The sequence below is a fragment of the Rousettus aegyptiacus genome, unplaced genomic scaffold (assembly GCF_014176215.1).
Source record: "Rousettus aegyptiacus isolate mRouAeg1 unplaced genomic scaffold, mRouAeg1.p scaffold_m13_p_16, whole genome shotgun sequence".
Taxonomy (NCBI): Eukaryota; Metazoa; Chordata; class Mammalia; order Chiroptera; family Pteropodidae; genus Rousettus; species Rousettus aegyptiacus.
Window position 1 is genome coordinate 37,470,494 of NW_023416291.1, and position 25,766 is coordinate 37,496,259.

Below are 25,766 nucleotides of genomic sequence, written 5' to 3' on the forward strand. Positions count from 1 at the left end.
CATACAGCAAGCAGCGCCTCTGTCCCGCCCTCTCACCCCGGGATTGACACGGAACGTTGTGATGGGGCTGGCCGGACTGCGCGCGTTGGCCAATTGGTGGTCTTGTTGGGCCCTGTCGCGACCCTCAGCCAATCAGGCTCCTCGCGAACGCGCGAGTGGCCGGGCGTCCGCGGCGCGCGTCACCGGGCCAAGATCCTATAGCAGCGCGGGAGGGTCGCGGAGGGCCAATGGGCAGCAGCGCGGTGCCGTCAGTCACGGCGCCCTGAGCCAATGAGCACCGGCTGCGGGAGCGTCACGGGCAGCAGCAGGGACTTGGGCTGAGGTTCCCGGGCGGGCGGGCGCGGAGAGACGCGGGAAGCAGGGGCTTGGCGGGGGTCGCGGCGCCGCAGCCAGCGCAGCAACCCGAGGGGCCGGTGCCGCCGCCGCCGCCCAGCGCGCTCGGGGGCCGCCGGCCGCCGCCCGCACCCGCCGCGCCGCAGCTCCGGGACCGGCCCCGGCCCCGGCCGCCGCGATGGGCAACGCCGCCGCCGCCAAGAAGGGCAGCGAGCAAGAGAGCGGTGAGTGCTCGAGCCATGACCGGATCCCGGCCCCACGCTGCCAGCCCCCGCCCTGTCCATCACCGCCTGGCCCCTCCCCCACGCGCCCCCCCATTTCTCTCTGCTTACCCCCCAGCACCCCCTTTCCCCTGCCTGCCCGAGGCTGAGGCCAAGAGCCCTGAGAAGATTCTGTTTAGGGGCTCCCTTGCCAAAGGCCGCCCCCCACTTCAAAGACTGTGCTCCCCCACCCAGCTGTCACTGCCAACCATGGCACGTATGACCACTGGGGCCCCACTTGGGGCCCCGTCACCATCCCACTCCCTCCTTTCCTGGACCCTCTCCTCAGATTCTAATCCCCTCGCTTCCTCATTCTCCTCTCCCATAGATGGGACCCACCGCCAGACCCCGACCCAGGCTTCTGCCAGTCTTTGGGAGTACTGTGGGGTCTGCCTCCTCTCCGCAGGGACCTTGGCCACTTGGACCACACCCCTTCTCCCCGATAGACCCCCACCATCTTTCTCCTGCCCTTCCCCTTTTCACCTTACCACAGACTCCCTCTAAACCTACTCCGTCGCCTTTAGGTTTTCCCAGAGCTCCAGCATTGTTTTCCCTTCTGTGTCACTTGGCATGGGGGACAGGATCTTTCTGGGTCCCTCTGCCCCTCTCTCCTGTCACTCTCTGCCACTCTGCTCTTCTGCTTGTGTTCCCTCCTCCAAACAAGCATCTGTCTCTAGCTGGGGTAGCAGACTGTTTATGAACCTAGAGAACTGATTCAGTGCATGGAAAGCCAAGTTTGAGCTGGTCTTGCTTGGTTCATTGCATTCTCCTGCTCAGGTTGGGGTTGGGAGGTGGCAGCAGAGCCCCTACCTATTTCCTGCAGTGAGCTCTAGGCTCCTTGGAGGTCCCTCAAAATAAATGGTTGCTTCATAACTGAGGCTCCGTCATTCACCCATTCCCCTGGGATTCTTCAACCACTTCTGGCTCAGGATGAAAAGTGGGAGACGAAAAGTGTCTGGGTTTAACAAGGCTCATTCAGCTTGAGCCAGGATGGTGAGAAAAGGGATTTGGGATATGGCAGTCAGAGAATAGTGGGTGACATCTAAGGACTTGTTTGCCAAGGGACAGATTCTGATCATCCCCAGGCAGAAAGAGTCCTGTTGCCCCTCATTCCCCGAATTATGTCAGCCTTTTCCCACCAGCCAGAGAGATTCTATATCTGGAAATGCCTTCAGAAATGGCCTCAAGCCCCTTCCTTAATTCCTCCAGCTCTTAAATTGTCATCATTCCAAGCCTAAAGCTGGACCTCAACTAGGATCCCCTTCACAGAAATAGAGGTGAAAAGGGAGGCCATACCCAAATATGCAATTTCCAGTTACTGGTCTCAAACCCCAGCATCTGACTTCCCTGGATGCCCTCTCCCAGGAAGACCTAGGCATGAAATCTAGGGAACTTTATTCCCAGATAGATTCTGAAATGATGGAACTCAGAGTCGCTGAGCAGCCATGGGGAGGCCTGACATGTCACCGATGGGCGGGGGACAGGGAAGCAAGTGCCTGTAGCTGAGCGCTTGATGACAGAAGAGCAGGTGGGTAGTGACCAAAAAAGGTCTGGGCATGAGCTTGGAGGGGACTAGGCAAAGGGGGAGGAGCTGGGCCTCCAGCAGGTGAGGCCTGGGAGGTAAAAGGTAGAGGCAGGCAGCTGCCCTCTGCAGGCTGGCCTGGCTACTGCCCCAACCCCCTGGCCCATCCCTAGTTACAGGACGGCATTGCTCAGTTGAAAGCTGGGGAGATGAAAACTTTAAGGCATATCATATGCATACAGTAGAGCATGAAAAGACTCCCTCCAAAAAATCAGAGGCTCTGGAAGGAACCACTAAGTCAGAGCACAGGCAGGACACTCAGGAACGGACCACCATTTACTGCGCATCTAGGATGTGCCAGGCTAAATGGTCTCCATAGATCTATATGCTTGAGTGATTTTCATAACAGACTGTTTTCTGAATTTTCCAAACGGCCTCTCTGAGTTTGACATAGATATCACAGAGGCAAGATTCACATCCAGTTCTACCTACCAGCCAACTTCCTGGACCCCAGGATTTCCCAGCCCAGACATTGTCACACTGCCTCCCTGAGTTTTACTCTATTCACTTATATTTCCTTAATTTAAAATAAAAATTTTGACTCACTTTTGTTCAGATGTAAACTTTGATCTATTCTAAGCAGTAATACAAATGAAGTCATGGGATTGCTATGCCATTTATATTCTTTCTACTACACAATGAAATACAATGTAACTAGAAAAGTGAAACCCCTAAAATCATTCCATGCCCTGCCAAGGGGACCCATGTCACATAATGGGAAACACAGTAAGCTTGACTTCTAAAGGCTTGCAGGGGCTCTCAGAGAAGGAAAACGGGTAAAGAAGGAAGCCCTTCTGTGCTTGGCATGCTGATTCTGAAATGATGGTGTTAGACAAAATTTGCCCTCTTGTAACTAGGGCTGGGCCAGGGGGTGGGGGCAGTAGCCAGGCCAGCCTGCAGGGGGCACCTGAATTTCATCTGCCAGACACCAGCCCTACTGGGGTAGGAAGGGAGATTGTCCAAGTCTTAGTTAGGCATCCTGCAGCCCCCTGTACTGCCGTTTGGTGACAGGGCAAGACAGCATCGCATCCTCACAAGAGAGCAAGGATCTATGTAGAACTGGCATGGGGCAAGGGAAATCCGTCCCAAAGATATCAAAGCCATTGGCAGGGGCTGGGGGAAGATGCTAAGAGGGCAGAGAAAAAAAGACCTAGCACCAGGCTCTGAGCAAGCTGGAGAAATTGAGAGAGGGCAGCGGCCCCAAGAGGCCCCTGGGATAGGCAGCCAAGTGGGGCTCAGGCCTTGGCTGGCACTGGCTAAAGGCACCCCTGGGAGCTGGCCCACGGGAGAAGGGGCAGGGCTGGTGAGAGGGAGCCCCCAGACATCCCCCCTAGGCCCCAGGGTCAAGCAGATCCAGGTTCTGAGAGTGAGAAGTGCCCCCCAAGAGGTCCCTGGATGGGAAAAATTATTGCCTTATAACATCCTATGGAAGTCCAAGAGAGTCAAATACCCTCTGCGCAGTGGCAGTTGTATGGGTGCTCAAGAGGGTCTTGCCAAGGCAGCTTTTCCTTAGCCCAGTCAGGCCTACAGAAGCTTGAAGGTCCTATCTGTCTCTCCCCTGCACCCACTGGCCCACAAGTTCAGTTTCTCTTCCTGCCATCATCCCCACAACTCCCTGGCTCCCCCTATAGGCCGAGTTCTAGCGATGGGCAGCCAAGCTGGTGTGGCAGGTCTCATGAGCCTTCCCAGCCACCGTAGTCCTAGTGCCCTGGGTGGAAGACTGAGTGATGGCTTCCAACCCCAACGACGGTGAGGCTGAGCCCTGTTGCTATAGCAACTCCACAGGCACACTCTGCCCCTCTATTCAGGGAGGGGCTGCTGTAGGGTTTGGGGAGCAGGTGGAGAAGAAAAGGTTGTGGGCTTCTGGCTGGTCCTGGAAACCCCTCTCTTATAACCCTGGGCTGGGGGCCTGGGGAAGAGCTGGAGAAGATGGGTGGCCCAGTTCAGACAAGGGATATGGTCCACTCAGAGTCGGGTCCAGCTCAGAGCAGGGAGGTCAGATAGTCCAGCCCAGTGTTGGGGTTCAGCTCAGAAAGGGTGTTGTCCAATTCAGTGATAGGGTCCAGGTCAGATTGTCTAATACACCATGGGAATCCTTCAGACTGGAGAGTGGTCCAGCCCAGTATTGGTGTCCAGCTCAGACTGGGAGATCACCCAGTCCAGAACAGGGGTTCAATTCAGAATGGGGATTGGTCTGGTGCAGTTTTGGGGTCCAGCTCAAACTGGAGGATCACCCAGTCCAGAACAGGGGTTCAATTCAGAATAAGGATTGGTCTGGTGCAGAGTTGGGGTCCAGCTCAAACTGGAGGATGTTCCAGCAGAGCAAAGAATCCAAGCCAGACTGGATGAATCAGCCAGCCTAGAATAGGGGGTCTAGTCCAGGCTGGGTATCTCTGCCCCAGAATTCTTGGGACAACCAAGTTTCAGAGGGCAAAGGTACTGAGATTATTGTCTGGGGGTTGAGGCTGGGCTCCTGCCTCCTGCCATGGCCCTGGCTTTTCAAGGGGTTCTGGGTTCTCTCTGTGAGTTCAAATCGAATTTGGACGAGAGTGGAGCTTGGCATTCCCCCTGTGGAAGATATGGGCAGGGCTGCAGATTTCACAAGCCAGCAGCTGGCTGGGTTTCCCTTCTTTGCCACTTCCTGTTGTCAGAAGGGCCGCTGGTGCCAGGCGCTGTGGGAGAAGCTGCCACTGACCCTCCACTTCTTTTGGGATCTGGAAAGAAGGAGGAAGATGGTCAAGGCAGCTTCCCCCTCCCCCACCCCTGGGTTTAGCCTTTCGTTTCCGGTTTGGACTTTCATGGCCCAGAGCAGAGCCAAGCACAGGGCAAGGTTTGACAGAGGCCAAGGACATCCCAGGATGCCATTCCCCTCTCTGCCCCCGCATAGGAGCAAGAGAAAGCCATATATACCCATTTCTCTCTTGTGGTAGCAGGATTCAGGGGCTCCCAGTTCAAAGTAGACTCAGGGGAGGAGATAGGGTGGCTCTCAATCCTGCCCCCCCCCCATGCCTTTCTCTCCAGCTGCTCTTTCTGCTAATTAATGGAACTCTGGGGCCTCTTTAGCCTCCAGGGAGTCCCTGGCTGCTGCTTGGGCCTAAGCCTTAACTCTTTCCCCTCTGCCTAGTGGGCACTGCCCAGGGCACGTCGAGTACCATCCTTTGGGTAGTCCAGCACCCACTGGGGAAGTCATAGCCTGGTATTCTGGGAGCAGTGAAGTCCCTGGAATGGGAAGTTAGCTTTAGCACCCTGCCCCCTAGACAGGCAGGCCAGCCAGGAGGGACACCCTCAGGATAATCTTCCCACCACCTCCTGCCAAGGAGGGCCTTTGCAAACCTTGGCCAGCCGGGTTAGGTACCTTTAAATGCTTCCCTGGCAACCAGCTCCTCCTCCAGGGTCCCCCGAGGCCCTCCCGAGGAAAGCCAGCTCAGAGGCTCTGCATATTCCCGGTTCCCTTGCAAAGGGAAGGTTCCAGGGAGAGCCCAAGGTAGCCTGGCATGGATCTGGGGTCAGGCAGTGGCCAGGGTGGGGACTTGGAGACTACCTTCCAGCTGTGGCTGCAGCTGCTCCTCTGGGCCCACCTGACTGTCCGTTTCCTGAGCTACCTGCGCCATGCCCTCTGGGCACCTAAGCCACAGCCAGCACCCTGAGCCTCCCGGGCCAGGGGCAGATGGGCCTCAGATCACCCCATCCCACTCCATCCCCTATTGCACCCTCTGCTGGAAGAGGCAGGAAGCAGAGGTGAGTATGGGGGCTCCTGGCTGGGGTCCCCCATCATTATCCCTCTATCTCCCTGTTCCTCTTGGCGCTGCCTATTCCCATGCCCCATCTCCAAATCCAGTAAATCAGTGATACCAGAGGGGATGTAGCCTGAGGCCTTCTCCTGTGATAGGACCAAGGCACCCTGTGGATCCTCTCAGCGGGGTACCCGCAGATAGCCAGAGAGAAGCAAAGGCTCACGGAGTAGGGAAAAGCAGGACATGGCAGTTCTCAAGGACGGCTGAGAGCAAAAGGGGAAGCAGGACCAGTCATTCTGGATTCCTCACAAGCCTAGTCCTCCCTGTCTCCCTGAGTGGGTGAAGGTAGAGTCCCAAGAGGGTACCCTCTGTCCCACCTTCATCAAGAATTCAGTTTATACATTTGGAAGTGTCCAAGGAAGGTGGTATATATCAAAAAATATTCTGCTACTGAAAGCATTGGATGTGATGCTGTCCCCAGACTCGGAGAGTCTTCTCAGACAGTTGGTGACCCAGCCAGACAGCAGCCTAGGACTCCTGGCCATTCCTTGACTCCTCATTTTCTGCCCGGTCACTCTTTGGAGGGCTTTCCTGATCAATGGTCTTTCCTACATCTGCCACTCTTGTAGCTTCATGGAAGGCTCTTTTGTCTGAACACTAAGGGAAATCCTTGGGGGCAATGGGGAAATGGTGATTACCCAAAAGCCATGTGGGACTCCTGCTATTGCATATGAGTGGGGCAGGCAGATGGCAGGCAAGGTCAAAGTACAAGTGTACAGGATCTCTCCGGGTAGCAGCCATCCAAGAACATCAGGGGGTCCAGGACAGCTCTGTGGGCCACCCTAGTGCGCTGTGACCCATCAGAAGTAAAGCAGTTAATCTTGTGAGCAGTGAGGTCCAGCAGGCACCCTCAGGCCTGGTCAGTCTTCTCTTATGTACAATAAGACTAATAGCAGCTCCAAGCCATCAGGGAAGGAATTAAGCATAGAAAGCATTTGTCACACGGCTGGCACACAGGCAGGGTCCCTGAACGACAGTGCCTGGCCCTGGGGGATGGTGATAAGGACAGGTCCACAATGTAAAAATCTGTCAGGCCACACATTTAAGATTTGAGCACTCAACGTACCTCCTGTATTTTATATTTCAATTTTTAAAATACTTGAAAGCAAAATTAACAGCTGACATTTATACAGCACGAACTTTATGCAGGCCACTTGTCGAACCCCTTTTGCCAAGATTAACTCATTTAGTCCTCACAACTACACTGCCAGGTCATTACTTTTATCATCCCCATTTTATAGATGAGGAAAACTGAGACCCAGAAAAGTGAAGTCAGTTGCCTAAGGTCACACACCTCATCAGGGACCTGGCTAGGATCTGAGCTTGGTCTCAGTCCCAGAGTCCTGGCCTATAACTGCTTTGCAGGACTGTCTCTTGGCACTGGGGAGAAACTCTTTTCAAGCCTCAGTTTCCTAGGATGTTAAGTGGGGAGAATGGATAAAAAGAAGGTTGGCCAGTGAACTGAACGAACAGGCCCAGGGTCTACCCACCAGGAAGTCCTCAATAGTAGCTGGATGGTAATATTCTCCTTGGGGTACTGAGGGGCTCCTGGGGTGCGGGCATCAGGCGAGGACTCCCTTGAACCGGCTCTGGAACCAGGGCCCCTGGATTGGCAAAGGCAGGAACAAAGCCAGATGGGGGCCAAGGCAACAGCTGAGCCCCCCAAGGGCACCTGCTACCCGAGCCCCAGAGGCCTCCACCCTGGCCCGGCCTCCCCAGAGAAGGGGCCTGAGGAACAGCCAAATCCTGAAGCTATAAATACCTCAGCTGGCGTCCTCCCTGGCCGTGGAATGTCGGTCAGAACTGGGGCAAGTGGGGGTGGGCTGGCCTGGGTGCTGCCCTATGTCCCCCTGAGAGTGACCCCCAAGTCACCCTGCATCCCATTTTGGAGAGATCAGAGACTGGATCCCATCTCTCTATAGAAAAAGGGGCCCAGTGCGCAGCCCAGATCAAAGCCCCCCAAGCTGCCCTCAGACTCAGCCAAAGCCCCCAAAGGCCCTGGGAAAAAAAGGTCAGGCTCTGGGTTGAGACAGTTGCACCTCACTTTCTATACATGGGCATCTCCCCAGTAATACTCTGGGCCCACCCCAATGAGACAGGGTCTCCATCTAACTCTCCCCTCTCTTTCTTCCAGTGAAAGAGTTCTTAGCCAAAGCCAAAGAAGATTTTCTTAAAAAATGGGAAAATCCTGCTCAGGTAAGCCCCACCATGTGCAGAGCCCTAGAGGGGTGAGCTGATGGCCCCCAGTTTCTCAGCCGCATCCCTATGACATGGCTAGGATTTTAGGGCCCTGTGGAGGGTACCTAGATGCCCATGAGGGTTCCTGGGCTAAGGCATCTGATCATCCACTGCCAGGCTTCCCTACCCTACCACCTCCTTCCAACTGGTGGTCCCTGCCCCCTACACAGGTGCCAGCACCTCTTGGACTCTAGGCCAGGGCAAGATCTGACCCCTGCCATCCACCTCAAGGATTGTGCCCGCCACCATCCTGTTTTTCCACCCCCTGTTCTTACCCTATTATTCCCCCTGCACCTTAGGGCCCCCTCTGCTGGTGGAAGAGGGAATGCCCCAGACCTCATCCCAGCAGGCCCCAGGGAAGGGGGTCCCTGAACCTCCCAACCCCTCTGCCCACAGAATACAGCCCATTTGGATCAGTTTGAACGAATCAAGACCCTCGGCACAGGCTCCTTCGGGCGAGTGATGCTGGTGAAACACAAGGAGACCGGGAACCACTTCGCCATGAAGATCCTGGACAAACAGAAGGTGAGCTCGGCTCTGCCTAGCAGCCCAGTGCCACCTGCTGCTCTTCCTGCCCATCCACTCACCAACTACTTCCTGAGCCCCCATCATGTGCCGGACTTGAGGGCCAGAAGGGCATCATGCTGCTTTCATGACCTTTCCCTCCAGGCCAGCCACCAAGGGGAATCCAGGCACTGGGCACGGAGTCGGACACCTATCTTACATTAAGAAAGCCGGAGGTCTTCCTGGGGGAGGTAGTGTTTACATGCGACTGCTTACTCCATAAATATTTGACACCATGCTAATGCTGGGCACTGACTGCTCTAGAGCAATGCTGTCCAGTAGAAATGTCACACAAGCCATGTATGATTTTAAATTTTCTAGAGTCCCCATTAAAAAAGAAGCAGGCAGAATGCATTTTAACATTACGTTATAATTAAGCCAGTATATCTTCAATATTATCGTTTCAATACACATTTAACTAACGTAAAAGATCATTAATGAGACATTGTATATTCTTTTTTCCCATACCAAGTCTTTGAAATCCAGTGTACATTTTACACTTACGTCTGCTTTCTGATGTTAAATTTTCACTCTAAAGACAAGAAAAAGTAGAGGAGTTGAAAGAGCAGATTTGCATAGCCCATGTTATTCCAGATAGGCTCTAAAGTTATCCAGTAACTTTCAATTTTCACTTTAGATATTTAAAATTTTAAATTTGATTCCCCAATCAACCAACCATGTTTCAAGTGCTCAGCAGCCATATATGGCTAGTATGGATGGTACTGGGTAGTGCAGGTATAGACCCAAAGGATACAGCTGTGAGCAAAGTGGAAAAGGCCCCAGCACAAGGGTTCAGAGCTGACTGAGGGGCCAAACTGCCTGCCTGAGACACACCAACCAACCATTGACTAGCTGTCTGTGACTGTGGGCAAGTCACTTCCCTTCTCCAGGCTCCAAACTGGCATGCTCGGTGCATACCCCTCAAGGCTTCTATTACTATGCTCAAGGTGCCTGCTGGGGACAGCTGAGGGCTGAGTTGGAATTAGCCTAGGGTTCAGATGGGTGTGGTGGTGCTCTAGGTACAGAGAAGGTATTTGTAAGCCCTCCACTTCTTGGTATTACTCCTGCTTATGTTTTCATTTTTAGCTCTGCTGCTTCTTCCTCCAGGAAGCCTTCTCTAACTAACTACCCCTGCTCCCCAGACTTTGCCAGATGCCTCATCTGGCCACCCACAGAGCTTCTCCCACCAAGGCTCTGACCCCTCTGGGCTGAGAGGCCTGGTGACATGTGTTCTTGCCCTGCACTACACATGTGGGCAGGCAGTCTCAGCCTTCTGTTTTGCCTCAGCTCCACAGGTTCCAAATACTCATAGGAACCAGCTCAGCCCTGGCACCCCTACTTCGGCGGTGGGGGTGGTGGTGAGAGAGCCTTCTCACATCCCCACCTCCTCTCCATCCACCTCCTGGCCCGCAGGTGGTAAAGCTGAAACAGATCGAGCACACCCTGAATGAGAAGCGCATCCTGCAGGCAGTCAACTTTCCGTTCCTCGTTAGACTCGAGTTCTCCTTCAAGGTGGGGGCCCAGCCGTCGGGGAAGAAAGGGGGCAGAGGAGGAAACCACACCTGGGGGCTAAGGACAGCCAGTGGCTGCCCTGGGAGGCCCACCCACTGATGGTGTTGGTTGTTGGCGGGGGCAGGTATCAGTCTGGGACTCTTAGTACACTGAAGTTCAATTCCTGGGTCTAAGCTGATAATCTTGGGCAGGTGAGACACTCAACCTGGATGACATCCCTCAAAATCACTGCTCCATTTATAAGAACCTGACACATGGCCTGGGTTTCAATCCAAGCTCTACACTACCTGCCTCTGTGACGCTGACGAGGGACTTCACTGCCCTGAGGCTCATTTTCCTCATATGTAAAATGGGGATTATAACAGTCTCCACGTGATGGGGTTGCCATTGACAGTTCTGAGCACATTATAAGCACCCTGTGTGAGATTTTTGGGTGCTGTCCTAAGCCGGGACTTTGAAAGTTGGGATGTGCCACCCATGCAGTCACAAGGGCCCACACTTGGTGTCATGCTCTACTACTGCTGTCTTGAAATTTGTAATCACTTTTTTTTAGCAAAGGGCCTCACATTTTTATGTTGGGGGCCCCCCACAAATTCTGTAGCCTATCCTGGTCCCATTTTACATATGAGAAAACTGGCCCAAGACCCTTGCTCAGGACAGTCACAGACGTGAGCTGCTGTGGAGTCTCCTCTGCAGCCCAGGCACCTCTAGCCAGCCCTTCCTTTCACTCCCATAAGGAGAGTGGTGGCTCTCCCTTCTCCCTCATGAGCAAAAGCAAAAGAGACAGGTAGGTAGTTCAGTGAACACAGCACCTAGTCCTTGGCACATGCTTTATGTAGGAGCCTATGTTGATATGTTCACCATATTTCTGATACGTTCTGGGTGAGCTCACTAGGCCTTCGGTTTGGGCCCAGGGCTTGGGGAGCAGGGCCCTGATCAGCTACTGCTCCCCACAGGACAACTCAAATTTATACATGATCATGGAGTATGTGCCCGGCGGAGAAATGTTCTCACACCTGCGGCGGATCGGAAGGTTCAGGTGAGTGGACCACACCCAGCCACACCGGGCCTGGGGGAGTCCACAGGCGGCGTCACACAGCCAAGCCATCTGGGGAAGTGGAGGTGGCCTCTCCAGGTCCCTGTGGGTTCTCGTTCTCCCTGAGGTGAGGAATCTGCTGTTTTTCAACCACCACAAAACAAAACAAACATGGTGACTTAGGTGTTGCCATTTAAGTTGGCAATTTTATGCAGCTTTTAAATTTATGCTATTGTTTTATTTTGTTTATTCATATAGCTATGCACTTTACATACAATAAAATGCACAGGTCTTCAATGTTCTGTTCCATGAGTTTTGACAGTTGCATACTTTTGTGGAACCACCACCCAAAACACCATATTGAGCATTTCATCACCCCAGAAAATTCCCACGAATGCCTTACTTGGCAGATCACTGCCCCGACAAAGGCAATTGTTCCTTCTGGCTTCAAACACCATAGAATGTGTTTGGTCTGGGTTTGACTTGATATAAATGGCATCACACAGTTCATATTTTTTTTTTTGTCCCTTTCTTCTTTTGCTTCACATAATCATTTTGAGATCGAGCCACAGTTTTGAGCATATCCATCATTTGTCCTGGTGGCAGTGTTGGGTAGGATTGCATTGTGTGAATCTGTCACAATCTGTGACGCCATTTCTGTTGATGGACATCTGGGCTCTTTCCAGTTTGGAGCTCTATATGAATAAGGCTGCTCTTTTTATGCATTTTGGATAGCTGGGCTGGAGGCAGCTCCGTAGGCCCACCTGCTGAACCATTTGGGGATGGGCGGGGCCTGCTGGATGTGGCCACCCACCCTCACCCATCCCCTCTCCACTTGTCCCTGCCAGCGAGCCCCATGCCCGCTTCTACGCCGCCCAGATCGTCCTGACCTTCGAGTACCTGCACTCCCTTGATCTCATCTACCGGGACCTGAAGCCGGAGAACCTCCTCATCGACCAGCAGGGCTACATTCAGGTGCCCGCCAGGCCCGGCGAGAGGTAGCCCCAGGTGGCCATGGCCTAGACCGTCCCTCCCTCCCTGCCAACCCTGCTCTTGTGCCCACAGGTGACAGACTTTGGTTTTGCCAAGCGTGTGAAAGGCCGCACCTGGACCTTGTGTGGGACCCCTGAGTACCTGGCCCCTGAGATCATCCTGAGCAAAGTAGGCACCTCCCCAACCTTCCCACTGCCCCTGAGGCCTGCTCCACGCACAGCCCCCTCCTCCCCTTTCTCCCCTCACCCCTCACCCCTTTCTCACTCCAGGGCTACAACAAGGCTGTGGACTGGTGGGCCTTGGGGGTTCTCATCTACGAGATGGCAGCCGGCTACCCACCCTTCTTTGCTGACCAGCCCATCCAGATCTATGAGAAGATTGTCTCTGGGAAGGTGAGGCCCAGATGCAAGGGCTCCGCCTGAGACAGACCCTTCCTCACTCACTGTCATTGTCCAAACAATCTGAAAGTTCATTAAGTCAGGCTAGGAGGTGAAGCCAGATGCACTGCCCATGCCGACCAAGGCCAATACATCACACAACCTCCCTGGCTAATCCTGGACCCACAGTGCCAACCTCCTGAAAGCTTCCAAAAGCCCAAGTCTCACCTGCACTCCCGCCGTGCCCAACATGAGGCTCTTCTCTCCCCTACTCATCCCCCTGAACATGAGTTTTCACAAATTTTGCAACAGAAAAGTAAATGTGTTTGGTTCCCAGACCCCACTGGCAATCATTTGGGGTGCATGGCCCACACCCCCTTTCCCAAATGTACACTTCCTAACTTGGTGGGTACAAGTAATGGGTGTTCGCTGAGTGTGCTAAGCACCCACTACCCCACTGCACCCCCTCCATCCTATCCAGCACTCTGAGGGACTGAGGAAGCTGAGGCACAGAAAGGGGACATGTCTGGTCCAAGAGACCCTTCTGTCCTCCGCTCACCCATCTGGCTGAGAGGACCCAACCATCCCTCCACCCGGTCCAGGAAATGGTGGGAATAGGTCCCAGCCATGTCACCCGTTGGCTTTGAAACCTTGGGCAAGTGCCTTCCCCATCTGAGCCTCATCTTACCCATCTGAGAACTGGGGAACCAGCCACTTGCCTCTCAGGGAGGTTGAGAGAAATCACCAATTGCAAAGTAGGGTCACGAAAAAGGAAAAGGTGAGGTGTCTGCCACTAGGCAGAATAGAAATTGCCAAGAGAATGGCCCAGAGTGGGAAACAAAGAAAAAGTCATAGAAGGTTCTGTGAGGAATGAGAAGAGCCTGACTCCCTTCTTTGTAGCATTTCACAGTTCCCACACACCCTCAGCGGTTTTATCTCCCTCGTGCAACCCTGGGATATCTGCCCCATGCTAGAGAGGCAGGCACAGGCCCAGAGAGGTTAAAGGCCGTGGCCAAGGTCACACAGCATGTAAGAGGCAGAGCAGTCCATTCTTGTAGCTGTAAATCTAGTGACTAGTTGCCTAAAAGGCTGTGGGCTTACAGCATTTGGGGAAAGTTCTGGAAGATTTTGAACTGAGCCTTAAGGAATGGAAGAGGCTTAGCTATGCAGAGAGAGATAGAAAAACAATTGTTTCTCTCATAAGTGTGGATATTTCCAAAGTCCCCGGATCCCAGCAGAGCCACCTTAGGAAGCAGTGGCTAAAAATGCAACTTCTAGAGTCCAGGAGACCCAAAATGGAGCCATCCTGTCCCACTCTGTGTGACGTTGGGCAAGCTATTTAACCCTTACAAACCTCATTTATCTCTTCTCTAAAATGGGAACCATCACAGCATTTACCTTAGAGGAGCAGCTCTCTATGTAGTCCCTCTTTCAGCACTATCAGCATGGCCAGGGAACTAGCGAGAAATGCAGACTCTCAGGCCCCAGCCCAAACCTCCTGAATCAGAAATGCCAACAGGCCCAATAAGCTGTTTTAATGGGATTCCAACACACACTCAAGTTTGGGGTCCTCTGCCCCATAGGACTATCGGATGATGAAGGCAGTGTTCTGGGGTTCTCAAGCTCCAAGCCAGTTTCCCACATCTGTGACCCTGCATCCCAAACCCCCAGGTGCGGTTCCCGTCTCACTTCAGCTCTGACCTGAAGGATCTGCTGCGGAACCTACTGCAAGTGGACCTCACTAAGCGCTTCGGGAACCTCAAGAATGGGGTCAATGACATCAAGAACCACAAGTGGTTTGCCACAACTGACTGGATCGCCATCTACCAGAGGAAGGTGGGCCCCCCTCCCTTCCCTGGGTTCGCAGAGAGTTTTGGGGGCAGGCCAAGAGCCAGGGTAGGCTGCCAGTAGAGGGAGAGAAAGGGAAGAGGAATTTGAAAATAGGCATGGGCTCTGGGCCAATCTAGTTGAGGCAGTTTAGAGCAATAAAAGTCTAGAAATGGGATTGTGGGGGTCACTCAGCCATTCTCTGACCTTGAGCAGGAGATGACCCACTCTGGAAAGTCATTTCCAAGTTGGTGAGTTGGCTATAAGATTCTTGGGTTGTTAAGGTGAGTCCACATCTTAATGCTAAACTCAGGCCTGGGTCCTAGTAAGTGATCTCTGGAATGTTAGGCCATTCACATTTATTGTTGTAATGAGGATTATGTTCACTGCTGAGGTCTGGGTGGTTCTTGACCCCTCTCCAGGTGGAAGCTCCCTTCATACCAAAGTTTAAAGGCCCTGGGGACACGAGTAACTTTGACGACTATGAGGAGGAAGAGATTCGAGTCTCCATCAATGAGAAGTGTGGCAAGGAGTTTTCTGAGTTTTAGGGGTGTGCCTGTGCCCCCAAGGGTTTTTTCTTTTTTTGTGTGGGGGTGGGTGGGTGGGAGGGTTGGATTGAACAGCCAGAGGGCCCCAGAGTTCCTTGCATCTAATTTCACACCCACCCCACCCTCCAGGGTAGGAGGAGCAGTAAGACCAGATATTCAGAGGGACAGAAACACCAGCTGCTCCCCCTCACCCCTTTCGCCCTCCTGCCTCCCTACTGCTTTTGCCTTCTCCCATTCTTATGGCCCCCCCACCCCAGCCCACTTCTGCCTATTTTAAATAAGTTCTCAGTTCTAGTCAGAGCAGGTCTTACTAGTGTATCCAGGGACAGGGTGTGGAAAGAGGGGCCAGAACTTAACTCCAGCCCCGCCCCCCTGCTCCCCCCCACCCGCTCCCACCAAACCACAGGCACCACCTGCTAAGGGAGAATGAAAGAATGGCCAACCTTCCCTTCAGAGCAATCCTGCCCGGGAAGGAGAGATTTTAGTGATACATACCAGTGGGTTGCTTGCTAGAGTTTTTTAAAAGGAATTTACAATCTTATTTACAAACTCATTTAAGTTCCACCAGTGCCTCCCTCCCACCTTCCTAAAGCCCCCTCCCATTCCCCCTCCTCAAATCCATTTTAACAAGGCTGGGAAGCAGACTGACTTATAAATGAAGGAACTGGGGTTCCAACCTCTCCTCCAAGCTGCTAATCTCCCCTGTCCCCCACCCCTGGGGTCCCCTGCCAAGCCTGAAAGGGTCTTAGCCACTGAAGCCTACTCCCTTCTGCCCCAACAGACCTTTTGTCACCCTTGGGCTTTGGGACCCAGACAAAGCAGCTGCCCCCCTCCCTGCCAAAGAGGAGCTGTCCCCCAAAATGATAGAGTGGGAGCCCCAAACCCAGGGTCTTTCCTCCCAGCAGCACTCCCCCCAAACTCCTTGATTTTATTCTCAGCTAGATTTTAATGCCCAGCCTCGTCTCAGCTCAGTTGGGAAGGCATCCCCCGCAAAAGGAGGCAAAGACCCCCTCCCCCTCCTGGCCCCGGTTCAAGGCCAGGGTCGCTGGGGAAGGGCTGCCAGTTTTATTCACCGAACGAACTATCTCCGCCCCCCATCCTGGGCGCTCCTCCTATTAGCTGTCAGCTGTCCATCAACCCTCCCCCAATTTGTGCTTCTTTTTCTCTTTTAATAGACGTGGGGAGCCCAAATCTGTCCCTCTCATATAACTTCTCCCTATCCCAGGAGGAGCTCTCAGGCCTGGGGTGGGGCCCCGGGTGGGCACGGGGGTGATTCAACCTGTGTGCTGCGAAGGACGCGACTTCCTCTCGAACAGTGTGCTGTTGTAAACATATTTGAAAACTATTACCAATAAAGTTTTGTTTAAAAAAAAGTGTCGCTGGTGTTCCCGACTTCGGTCACCCCCCACACACACACCCAGAGGGTTGAAAAGGGAATTTCGCACCCCAGCATCCAAGCTGATCAGGATCTGGCCTGGAGTCCTTGTAAAACCGGGTTCAGCTGACTTCCGCCACTCCCCGCCCCCCGCCCCGCAGGAGAAGGGGGCGCCAAACTGCCCTTTGACCGCGGATTCGGGGTCCTCCACACTAGCGGCGCGCCTCCTCGGCATCCAGCCCCAGGCGGAGAGGGCGCTTCAGGGAGACTCTGGGGCCGGCGCTCCCGGAGGCCGATCTACAGTGGGGGCGACTCTGGTTGGGGGCGGTCATAGGTGGGGGAGACGGTGTGCGCCCCCTCCCCGCCTTCTAAGCAAGGGGCCAAGCGCACCCAAAGGGCGCGGGGGCGACGGCAGCTTGAGGATCTCCGCGGCGCCGGGCGAGCGCAGCGGCCCGACCCGCGGGCGGTGAGTTCCCGGTAAGTGCGGTCCCGGGAGCGAAGCGCGCCGGGGAGGCGTGGAGAGGGGGGCTGGGCGCCGGGGACGTCTGGGTCCCGCGCCCAATGGCTGGAGGGCGGCCGAGCGCCGCCCGCCCGCCCCGCCCGCCCCCTCTCCCCTCCCCCCGGCGCTCCCCTCCCCCTCCCCCGTCCGCCGCTTTCCCCCGCCCCCGCCCCGGCGCCAACTCCGCGGCGCCTCCTTAAAAAGCGCGCGGGAGTTGTAAGGGGGGGGCCGGAGCGAGCCGGAGTGAGCTAGCGCGCTGGGTAAAGGGGGCGGGCGGGGGGCCTGGGCTCCACCTTAAAAGCGGGCGCGTGGGGGTGGGAGGGAGGAAGGCGGGCGACGGGGCGGAGGGAGGGAGGGAAGGAAGGGGGGCCAGAGTGTCCCGGGCGCAGGGCGCGCGTGCGGCGGCGGCGGCGGCGGCGGCGGCGGCGGGGAGGGGCCGGCCGCGCCGCGCTCCCCTCCTCCCTCCTCGCATCCCCGGCCCCGCGCGCGCCCAGCAGAAGCGGGTCTGTGTGTGCGTGCGTGCGAGTGAGTGAGTGTGTGCATATTTTTTTCTCTCTTTTCTTTCTCTCTCACTGTTTTTTCTCTCTCGCTCCCTCTCTCTCTCTCTCTTTTTTTTTTTTTTTTTTTTTGCAAAGAAACAGCAGCGCCGCCGCCGCTCCGCCGAGGCGCTGCGCCCCCCGGGGGGGGAGGCGGAGGAGGCGGGCAGCGGCGAAGGGAGGGGAGCCGGGGAGGGGGGCGCCGCGCTGGGAGGGAGGCAGCGCGCACGGTGCAGCCGGGCCGGGCGGGAGGCATGGCGGGGCCCCCGGCCCTACCCCCGCCGGAGACGGCGGCGGCCGCCACTACAGCGGCCGCTACCTCGTCGTCCGCCGCTTCCCCGCACTACCAAGAGTGGATTCTGGACACCATCGACTCGCTGCGCTCGCGCAAGGCGCGGCCGGACCTGGAGCGCATCTGCCGGATGGTGCGGCGGCGGCACGGCCCGGAGCCGGAGCGCACGCGCGCGGAGCTCGAGAAACTGATCCAGCAGCGCGCCGTGCTCCGGGTCAGCTACAAGGGGAGCATCTCGTACCGCAACGCGGCGCGCGTCCAGCCGCCCCGGCGCGGAGCCACCCCGCCGGCTCCGCCGCGCGCTCCCCGCGGGGGCCCCGCCGCCGCCGCGCCGCCGCCGCCCACGCCCGCCTCGCCGCCAGCGCCCGCGCCCGTCGCCGCCGCCGCCCCGGCCCGGGCGCCCCGCGCGGCCGCCACCGCCACAGCGCCCCCCTCGCCCGGCCCCGCGCAACCGGGCCCCCGCGCGCAACGGGCCGCGCCCCTGACCGCGCCGCCGCCCGCGCCCGCCGCTCCTCCGGCAGTGGCGCCCCCGGCCGGCCCGCGCCGCGCCCCCCCGCCCGCCGTCGCCGCCCGGGAGCCGCCGTTGCCGCCGCCGCCACAGCCGCCGGCGCCGCCACAGCAGCAGCAGCAGCCGCCGCCGCCGCAGCCACAGCAGCCGCCTGAGGGGGGCGCGGCGCGGGCCGGCGGCCCGGCGCGGCCCGTGAGCCTGCGGGAAGTCGTGCGCTACTTGGGGGGCAGCGGCGGCGCCGGCGGCCGCCTGACCCGTGGCCGCGTGCAGGGGCTGCTGGAGGAGGAGGCGGCGGCTCGGAGCCGCCTGGAGCGCACCCGCCTCGGAGCGCTCGCGCTGCCCCGCGGGGACAGGCCCGGACGGGCGCCGCCAGCCGCCAGCGCCCGCGCGTCGCGGAGCAAGGTGAGCGCGCCGGGGAGGGGTGGGCCGCTGCGCGGTAGGCAGGTGCGGGCGAAGTTGGTCGCGGGGGCGCAAGTCCCGAGAGGAACCGGGTGGCCCGGGCTTGCGCGTCCTCTCTGTGGGCTCGGCGCGTGGTGACCTTGGCAAGTGACTTAATCTTCCCGAGCCTCAGTTTCCTCTAGTGTAAAACACGACTTAACAACAGTAGCGACCTCTTGGGGTTGTTGAGCGAGTTTAGTGAGATTTGTCCACTGGGGCTTTATTAACACAGAACCTGGCACAGAATGAATGCGTAAAAGTTAGTCCGCTTTTATATTAAAGGTGGTCGTTAGGCATACCACTCGGTCCTGGATCCCAGGGACTAGGCACAGAGCCAGAACGCTGCTAACCTTGTGTGCCTTTCTCCCTGGTACCAGAGAAGTGGAGAAGAGCGAGTGCTTGAGAAGGAAGAGGAAGAAGAAGATGATGAAGATGAAGATGATGAAGATGATGTGTCTGAAGGTTCCGAGGTGCCTGAGAGTGACTGTCCTGCAGGTGCCCAGCACCACCAGCTTAATGGCGAGCGGGGCTCTCAGAGTGCTAAGGAGAGGGTCAAAGAGTGGACACCATGTGGACCCCACCAGGGCCAGGATGAAGGGCGGGGGCCAGCCCCAGGCAGTGGCACCCGCCAGGTATTCTCCATGGCAGCCATGAATAAGGAAGGGGGATCAGGTAAGGACCCTTCTGGGTGGGTGAGGATGCCCAGTGGGGTGGAACTGAGCCCAAGACAAAGCCACAGGCAGATGCTTTTTCTTTCCCAGCCTCTGCTGCTACTGGGCCAGACTCCCCATCCCCTGTGCCTTTGCCCCCAGGAAAACCAGCCCTGCCTGGGGCAGATGGGACCCCCTTTGGCTGTCCGTAAGTTGGGGTGTTTGAGACACAACGGTGGTGGCCCGGGGTGTGTAACATCCAGAGGAGCATCACAACGAATTGCTTCTCTCTGTTCCAATACAGTTCTGGGCGCAAAGAGAAGCCGGCTGACCCTGTGGAATGGACGGTGATGGATGTGGTAGAGTATTTCACGGAGGCCGGCTTCCCGGAGCAGGCAACAGCTTTCCAAGAGCAGGTGAGTTCCCCACCCTGGACTTCCTCCACTCTTGGACCTCAGTGGAGTGTGTTCTGACCCTGCTCTCTCTGTCTCACCCAGGAAATCGATGGCAAGTCTCTCCTGCTCATGCAGCGGACAGATGTGCTGACCGGCCTGTCCATCCGTCTTGGCCCAGCCCTGAAAATCTATGAGCACCACATCAAGGTGCTCCAACAAGGCCACTTTGAGGATGATGACCCTGATGGCTTTCTAGGCTGAGCACCCAGCCATCCCACTACCCTGACCCCTTCCTGCCCTATCTAACCCAAGACCCCCAGAGTCAAGAACTGGACTGGGGACACTCTCAACCCTTATAACAGATTTCAGCCGGGGGGGGGGGCACCCTTCCCTACTCATCTCTTCCCTGTGTCTCCCCACACAATCTGACCCCCAGCACATCCCAAACTCCATGATGGAAGAGTTGGGGGAGGGAGACAGGGCCTGCTCATTTTACCCTAGGAGGCCAACCATCCCCCCAGCCTAGGACATTTTTGAAAATAAAAATGGGGCCTTCCCATCTCCCTAGATCTTCAGTTCAGCCAGGTATTTCCTATATAAATGTTTTGTTCTGCCCGTTTATTTTGGTGGGTGGCCTTTCTTCCCTCCCCCACCAACCCATCCCCTCCTTAGTCTGCCCCAGCCTCCAAACCCTGGGAGCAACTGAGTTGGGATTCCTGGGTCTTCCCTACTCTTCCCCTTTCTTTCTATTGGTTGTCGCTCTAGCTGGCTGTATTGCTTTTTAATATTGCACCGGAGGTTTTTTAAATAAAGTTAAAAAAAAAAAAAAGGCCAGGAGTCCCATTTTATGAATGGAGTGGGGGAGGGGCATTGAGGAGCCACACCACTCTCCAGGGAGTCAGGTTAGGACAGAATTGTTTTGGGAGGAAGACGGTGAATGGGGCTACTTCACAGCTAGCTGTAACAGTGACTGCCCCAGAAGGGTGGGAATATTTGCTTCTTTCTATCATCTCCACAACAGTGCCTATGTACATAGACAGGTGCACAAATCTTTGCTGAATGACTACTAATTAACTCTATTTTACAGCATTTTCTGTTTTCTCAAGCCCCATGAGGGGCAGAGCGTATAAAAACCCACTTCACAGCCAATGCAACTGGCTCAGCCCTTTACCAAGATTCTTTAAGTATAATTAATGTATGTTTCATAGATATATCTGACAGGCTTTGCATGCTGCAAAGAACTGTTGGGAGCAGGGGTCTGTTCTAGGCACATAGCAGGATCTCCAAGCCCCACAGTCCTCTCTGTAAAAGGAATAAGGGATTGAGACATCAAATAAGATCATAGGTTGGGAAAATTTTTCCAAATTAAGAATTTTATTGTCAATAGTAACGGCTACTACAAGTCCCTACTAAGTTCTAATGCAGTTTCTCAACTATTTTTAAAATTCAGATTTCGGGGGCCCGAGAATCAGAGTGCGGGGGAGGAGTGGGCGTCTATGTTCATGTTCCTGCCACCCAGGGTTTGGACGCGGGGTAGAGACCCCCTCCCTAGGAAACCGCCTCGGAGACCGCACCCCCAGGAAATACATGGCCGCGCCAGTGCCGGCCCAGGTCGCCGGCGCCCGCCGGTTCGCGGGAGCGCGCGTGTGTGCGGAGCCCCGCGGGCGCTCAGCGCCGACGCGAGCTGCGCGCCTCTCCTGCGTGTTGAAATTCAAATGAGGCGAACTCGCTCCGCGCGGTGCGGCGCCGGCAAAGAGGTCGAGGTAGGGGTTAGTTAGGCTGGGCTGCGCTCCCAGCCTAGGCAAATCCGAGGTTCCCGGGGCGGGATCTAACCCGCGGCCAGCCGGAGCGATGGAAATTTAAAGAGCTCCGATCCCCGCATCCAGCCCCAGGATGGCTACCGAGCAGTGGTTCGTGGGGCCGCTTCCCCCGGGCTCTGAGGAAACGCCGCCCCAGGACGACTTGGAACCTCGGGTACAACCCTGTGGAGACCCCTCGTGGTCGACGCCCCCTGTCCGACCTGGGGACCCACCCCAGGCGGAGCCGGAGGACGTCCAAGATCAGAGGCCCGAGGCATGCCCCTCTACGCCTTCCCCCGAGCCTCTAGCCCCGGGCCCCGCACCTCCTCGCTTCCCCTTGGACACCATGTTTAGCCCCATCACCGAACAGCTCCGCTACCTGCTCAAGAAGGCAGATGATTTCCAAAGCTACTTGCTCTACAGGTGATGTTGGACGGGGGCCCAGGTCCCGATGGATAAGAAGACGGAGGGAACGGAGGGATAGGCGGGTGGCACACACTAGGGTCGCAAACTTAAAAGCATTAGGAGCCAGAGACAGTAAATGAAGCTAGCTGATTAGGAATCCAATTTGGAAGAGTGATGAGGGCTGTGTACAATCTGCAGTTAGGGAGCATCTGCTATTATATGGGCCCCGGGTTGCCACATCTCTAGGACTTTTTCTCCCCGGGGTTTTAACTGATGGCTTAGCTTTTGGACCCTGGGCGGGCTAAACAAAACCTAACTGAGCCAGATTTAGTCTGCAGACTACCAGTTTGAGACTCCGAAAGAGAATGCAAGTCCTAGCCCAACGTCCATTGGGATTCCCTGGGAAACTGTTTAAAGCCTAGATTTCTCAGTGCCACCTGCAGAGAATTTTAAGTCAAAGTCAGTTGTGGGACTCAGGTGTCAGCATTTTAACAAGTGTTCCAAATGGTTGTGAAGCAGGTTGTTCTGGAAGATTCTCTGACAAAGCCCTGGGCTGGGGGTGGGGGGGAGGGAGTTGCAGTGGTGGAGGTCCAGGCTAGGGATACTGGTGGTGGGGGTGGGGTGGGGGGGGTTGTAGAATGGGAGAAATGAGCAAGAATGAGGGACCCCATGCAAAGGTCCCCTTCTCTCTGCAGCAGGGACCGAGTGCAGAAGGAACAACTGGCGAAGGCCATGCCCACTTTCTTAAAGATGTGTGAGCCCTATTTCCTGTATCTGGAGGCAGCTGCACGGAGCGTGCCCCCCATCTATGGAGCCCTGCAGGAGCTGGTCCGAAAGGGGGTGTGTGGAGCCGATTTCTTAGACCCCATGCTCCTTCATCCCTCAAGCCAAGAGGAGGGAGGGTGCTCCTGGCAGGCCAGCTAATGATGCTCCCTCTTCCATGTAGCTGTTAGAGATCTCCCAACAGCTGACCCTACGCCTGGAACAGCTGGTACTCATGTATGCCTCCTTTGGGTTCGTGGACCTGGAAGACACTGACCCCCTAAGGTAAAAGTGTAGGAGATTGGAATGCGGGGGCGGGATGGGGGGAGGTTGGAAGCATCCAGGATGCAGCCTCCTTCCCCACTCTCCCATCTCCTGCCAGCATCTCCTGTTTCTTCTGCGGGAGGTTCTCCATCAGTCCTTCCCACGAGGTGTCCATATTCAGATACTGTGCCCCTGCCGCCTATACCGCCAGCCGCTTCCCCCGGTACCTCTATAAGAAGATGCGCTGGAACCTGGAAACCACCCCAGAGTCCAGCAGCCGGTGGCAAGATTCCCATGTGGATTAGTGAGTTTCCTTACCAGAATCCAAGTCCCCCTCCCCTCTATGAAGAATGCCAATATCAGCCTCTGAATTATCACCACTACTAAAATGTGGAAAGTCTAGCAGGAAGCCAAGGACCTTTGAAAGGCCATCCCCACCTTTAAAAATATTCATCCCCCAATTAAAAGTCTCATCTTAAAAGCAGACTGGCAGGGAGAAAAGCCCACAGTATTGAGTCACATCCCTACCTGCGAACTTGAATGCAACTGCTGATAAGTTTGCACTTCACCTCCAAAATTAAAGCCCTTAACAAAAGCCAGGAAACCACTCACTCTTAATTGCTGCCCCTTCCCCTCACAGCTACTTCCTGTGCTATCGAGATACATGGGAAGACACAGGCAAGAGTCCAGCCAATTCGTGCCCTCAGATTCAGAAGCTGTGGTCCATTGGCAGATGGGTACCCCTAGGACCAGCCGAGGATGACCTTTATTCCTGGTAGGAGCTAGGGCAATGGCAAGATGGGCCTGGGCTCTTAAGGGAGGGGCAGAACCCCACCACCAAAGACCATCTACTTCCCCTAACACTGTTTCCCTTGGTAATAACGATAGCATTTTATTGTGCCCTGAAAACTGCTTTATGCAGACTCATGTAACAACCCATTGAGGTCTGTACCACTAGCCCCATTCTACAAAGAAGGGAAACAGGTGCTCAGAGAGGCTAAGTTACCTGGCCAAGGACACACAGCTCGCCGAGTGATTGGCCAGGTCAGGGATAAGATGTTCAGCTTCCCAGAGCCATTACCTGTCTAGGTTTCTCATCAACAAGGAAACCACTTTCCCCCAGGGGTTTTCCCATCCCCAGCTGAAACAAAGCCTCTTTCAGCTACAGCCTCTTATTCAAGGGGAAGGGCTCCGGAGAAGCAGGGGGCGCTCACGTCCAGGCCTGTCCCCGGCCCCCAGGATTTTGTGCCCGCAGCCGCCTGGGGACTACCAGCAGCTGCTGACCATCGGCTTCGAGGAGCCGTCACACATGCTGGCCACCGACCTGCTGGTGCAGATCCTCACTGGCCAGACAGGCCTGGCCAGGCCCCCGAGCGCGGTCGGCCCCGTGGCGTGGGCTGCACAGGGGTCTTGAACCTGGAGAGAGGGTGGGAGATGGAGCTTGACAGTTCCAAACTTCCGGAGAGCCGGCACAGGTAGGGCTCGCTCGTTCTCCAAGTGCAGGCTCGCCCTCACCTTCCAAGGGGCCATGCCGAACTGGCCATTTCGCCGCACCGAGTTCGGCCGGGCAGTGGAGCCCCGCACGCGAACGAACCAGTTTAGTGTTAAATAAAAGAAAGAAAAGAGGTCACTGACTCAGCGTCCGCTTGGAGTGCCGCGCCCCACCCCTTGGGGCAAAGAAGCCCCGCCCACTCGTGCTGTCTTTGGGGAAATGTAGTCTTTGAAAAGAAAACCATGGTCTGCGGACCGGCGAACGAGCGCTCTGAGCATGCGCAGAAGGGTACATGAAGCAAAAAGGGAAGTAGTGGTGCCTGTCAACGACCGGAACTCAGAAAACCGCAAGTTTTGGGTAGCCGGGAAATTCAACGTCCGCTGGCTGGGGTGAGGGGACCCCCCCAGGGCCACGCCCACTTGCAATTTTGACCCGGAAGTTGTTTTTTTGTACTGTAAAAGACCTTATTTCCCGACGTGCCCCAGGAAAGGGCCCGCAATCAGCTTCCTAAGGGCGGAGGTTAGATCTTCCTCTTCCAGCATTTGGGGCCAGAAGCGAGCAAGTCTCCTTTCCCCGCGGGGTGTCCGGGACACAGGTGGGGTGGGGGAGCCGCAAAGAACTGCAGCTTGGGATCTCTAAAGCCTCACCCCAATCTTGAACTGGAGAGGAGATTCGGATTCAGAGAGGTGAACTCACCTGTCCAAAGCTACGGCGAGCAAGCGGCAGAGCCCGGACCTGAGCTGGGTCCTTCAGATGGTTACTGGTTCCTTGGAAGGAGTGTCCTTCCTGACCCGGTGACACTCAGCTGCATGTTAACGCCCTTTAAGGGACGTCTTTTGCCCGCCCCACCCACCTCAGGCATTTTTAGAATTGTAGAGGAGACCTAGAGTCTTGTTTTTATGCTTCATCTCAATTTGGACTGGCAACAGGCAGCTTTATGAGACTGACGCGCTGCCTACTGTGCTAAGGAGGCAAGCAACAGACAGCTTTAAACTGCCTCCCTTAAGACAAATCCACAGGCCACTTAAGACTAAAAATTCCTAGTAGGGGATGGCAGTACTGGAAAAGGAAGGAAACAGGCTTGATTTCCTGGGTCTTGTTGCTGGGGAACTGTTTACACCTGTGATCTTCCAGCTTTAGCGTGCTGGGATAGGGTCCAAGAATGTGCATTTCTAACAAGTTCCCAAGCAATGCCAGTGCTGCTGGTCCAGGCAACACACTTGAAAACACTAGTGGCCTTTACCTCATGGCTGTCAAACTAGGCTCCATGTTGGAAGCACCTGGGCA

The 25,766-nt window shown here is 55.8% G+C and overlaps 3 protein-coding genes and 1 long non-coding RNA gene across 4 annotated transcripts; 3 read left to right on the forward strand and 1 right to left on the reverse strand.

Moving 5' to 3' along the window:
* The first annotated feature begins 316 nt into the window (after positions 1 to 316).
* PRKACA (protein kinase cAMP-activated catalytic subunit alpha) lies at positions 317 to 16,437 on the forward strand. The gene is made up of 10 exons (XM_016162150.2): positions 317 to 557; positions 8,104 to 8,165; positions 8,604 to 8,732; positions 10,185 to 10,283; positions 11,240 to 11,322; positions 12,168 to 12,294; positions 12,385 to 12,480; positions 12,582 to 12,704; positions 14,361 to 14,525; positions 14,939 to 16,437. Exons 1-10 carry the CDS (start codon positions 512 to 514, stop codon positions 15,062 to 15,064), a joined length of 1,056 nt encoding a protein of 351 aa, XP_016017636.1. The 5' UTR covers positions 317 to 511; the 3' UTR covers positions 15,065 to 16,437.
* Positions 16,438 to 17,387: 950 nt separating this feature from the next.
* SAMD1 (sterile alpha motif domain containing 1) lies at positions 17,388 to 20,586 on the forward strand. Its single transcript, XM_016162180.2, has 5 exons — positions 17,388 to 18,676; positions 19,090 to 19,384; positions 19,474 to 19,570; positions 19,667 to 19,778; positions 19,860 to 20,586. Exons 1-5 carry the CDS (start codon positions 17,729 to 17,731, stop codon positions 20,016 to 20,018), a joined length of 1,611 nt encoding a protein of 536 aa, XP_016017666.2. The 5' UTR covers positions 17,388 to 17,728; the 3' UTR covers positions 20,019 to 20,586.
* Positions 20,587 to 21,613: 1,027 nt separating this feature from the next.
* CUNH19orf67 (chromosome unknown C19orf67 homolog) lies at positions 21,614 to 24,401 on the forward strand. Its single transcript, XM_016162179.2, has 6 exons — positions 21,614 to 21,979; positions 22,657 to 22,801; positions 22,908 to 23,008; positions 23,106 to 23,291; positions 23,628 to 23,762; positions 24,227 to 24,401. Exons 1-6 carry the CDS (start codon positions 21,651 to 21,653, stop codon positions 24,399 to 24,401), a joined length of 1,071 nt encoding a protein of 356 aa, XP_016017665.2. The 5' UTR covers positions 21,614 to 21,650.
* Positions 23,190 to 25,500, reverse strand: LOC118612452. The gene is made up of 2 exons (XR_004954939.1): positions 24,503 to 25,500; positions 23,190 to 24,403 (listed from the first exon to the last, which is right to left on the reverse strand). It is a non-coding gene; the product is annotated as an uncharacterized LOC118612452 (long non-coding RNA).
* Between the last annotated feature and the right edge of the window lie 266 nt (positions 25,501 to 25,766).

What these genes read in the sequence shown, in the direction of transcription:
- CUNH19orf67 (XM_016162179.2), top strand. Translation starts at nt 21,651, where the DNA reads ATGGCTACCGAGCAGTGGTTCGTGGGGCCGCTTCCCCCGGGCTCTGAG. An exon ending in CAAAGCTACTTGCTCTACAG is followed by an intron (nt 21,980 to 22,656) that starts GTGATGTTGGAC and finishes TTCTCTCTGCAG; the next exon opens with CAGGGACCGAGTGCAGAAGG. An exon ending in AGGAGCTGGTCCGAAAGGGG is followed by an intron (nt 22,802 to 22,907) that starts GTGTGTGGAGCC and finishes TCTTCCATGTAG; the next exon opens with CTGTTAGAGATCTCCCAACA.
- SAMD1 (XM_016162180.2), top strand. Translation starts at nt 17,729, where the DNA reads ATGGCGGGGCCCCCGGCCCTACCCCCGCCGGAGACGGCGGCGGCCGCC. An exon ending in GAATAAGGAAGGGGGATCAG is followed by an intron (nt 19,385 to 19,473) that starts GTAAGGACCCTT and finishes TTTCTTTCCCAG; the next exon opens with CCTCTGCTGCTACTGGGCCA. An exon ending in GGGACCCCCTTTGGCTGTCC is followed by an intron (nt 19,571 to 19,666) that starts GTAAGTTGGGGT and finishes GTTCCAATACAG; the next exon opens with TTCTGGGCGCAAAGAGAAGC.
- PRKACA (XM_016162150.2), top strand. Translation starts at nt 512, where the DNA reads ATGGGCAACGCCGCCGCCGCCAAGAAGGGCAGCGAGCAAGAGAGCG. An exon ending in GACTCGAGTTCTCCTTCAAG is followed by an intron (nt 10,284 to 11,239) that starts GTGGGGGCCCAG and finishes TGCTCCCCACAG; the next exon opens with GACAACTCAAATTTATACAT. An exon ending in TCGCCATCTACCAGAGGAAG is followed by an intron (nt 14,526 to 14,938) that starts GTGGGCCCCCCT and finishes ACCCCTCTCCAG; the next exon opens with GTGGAAGCTCCCTTCATACC.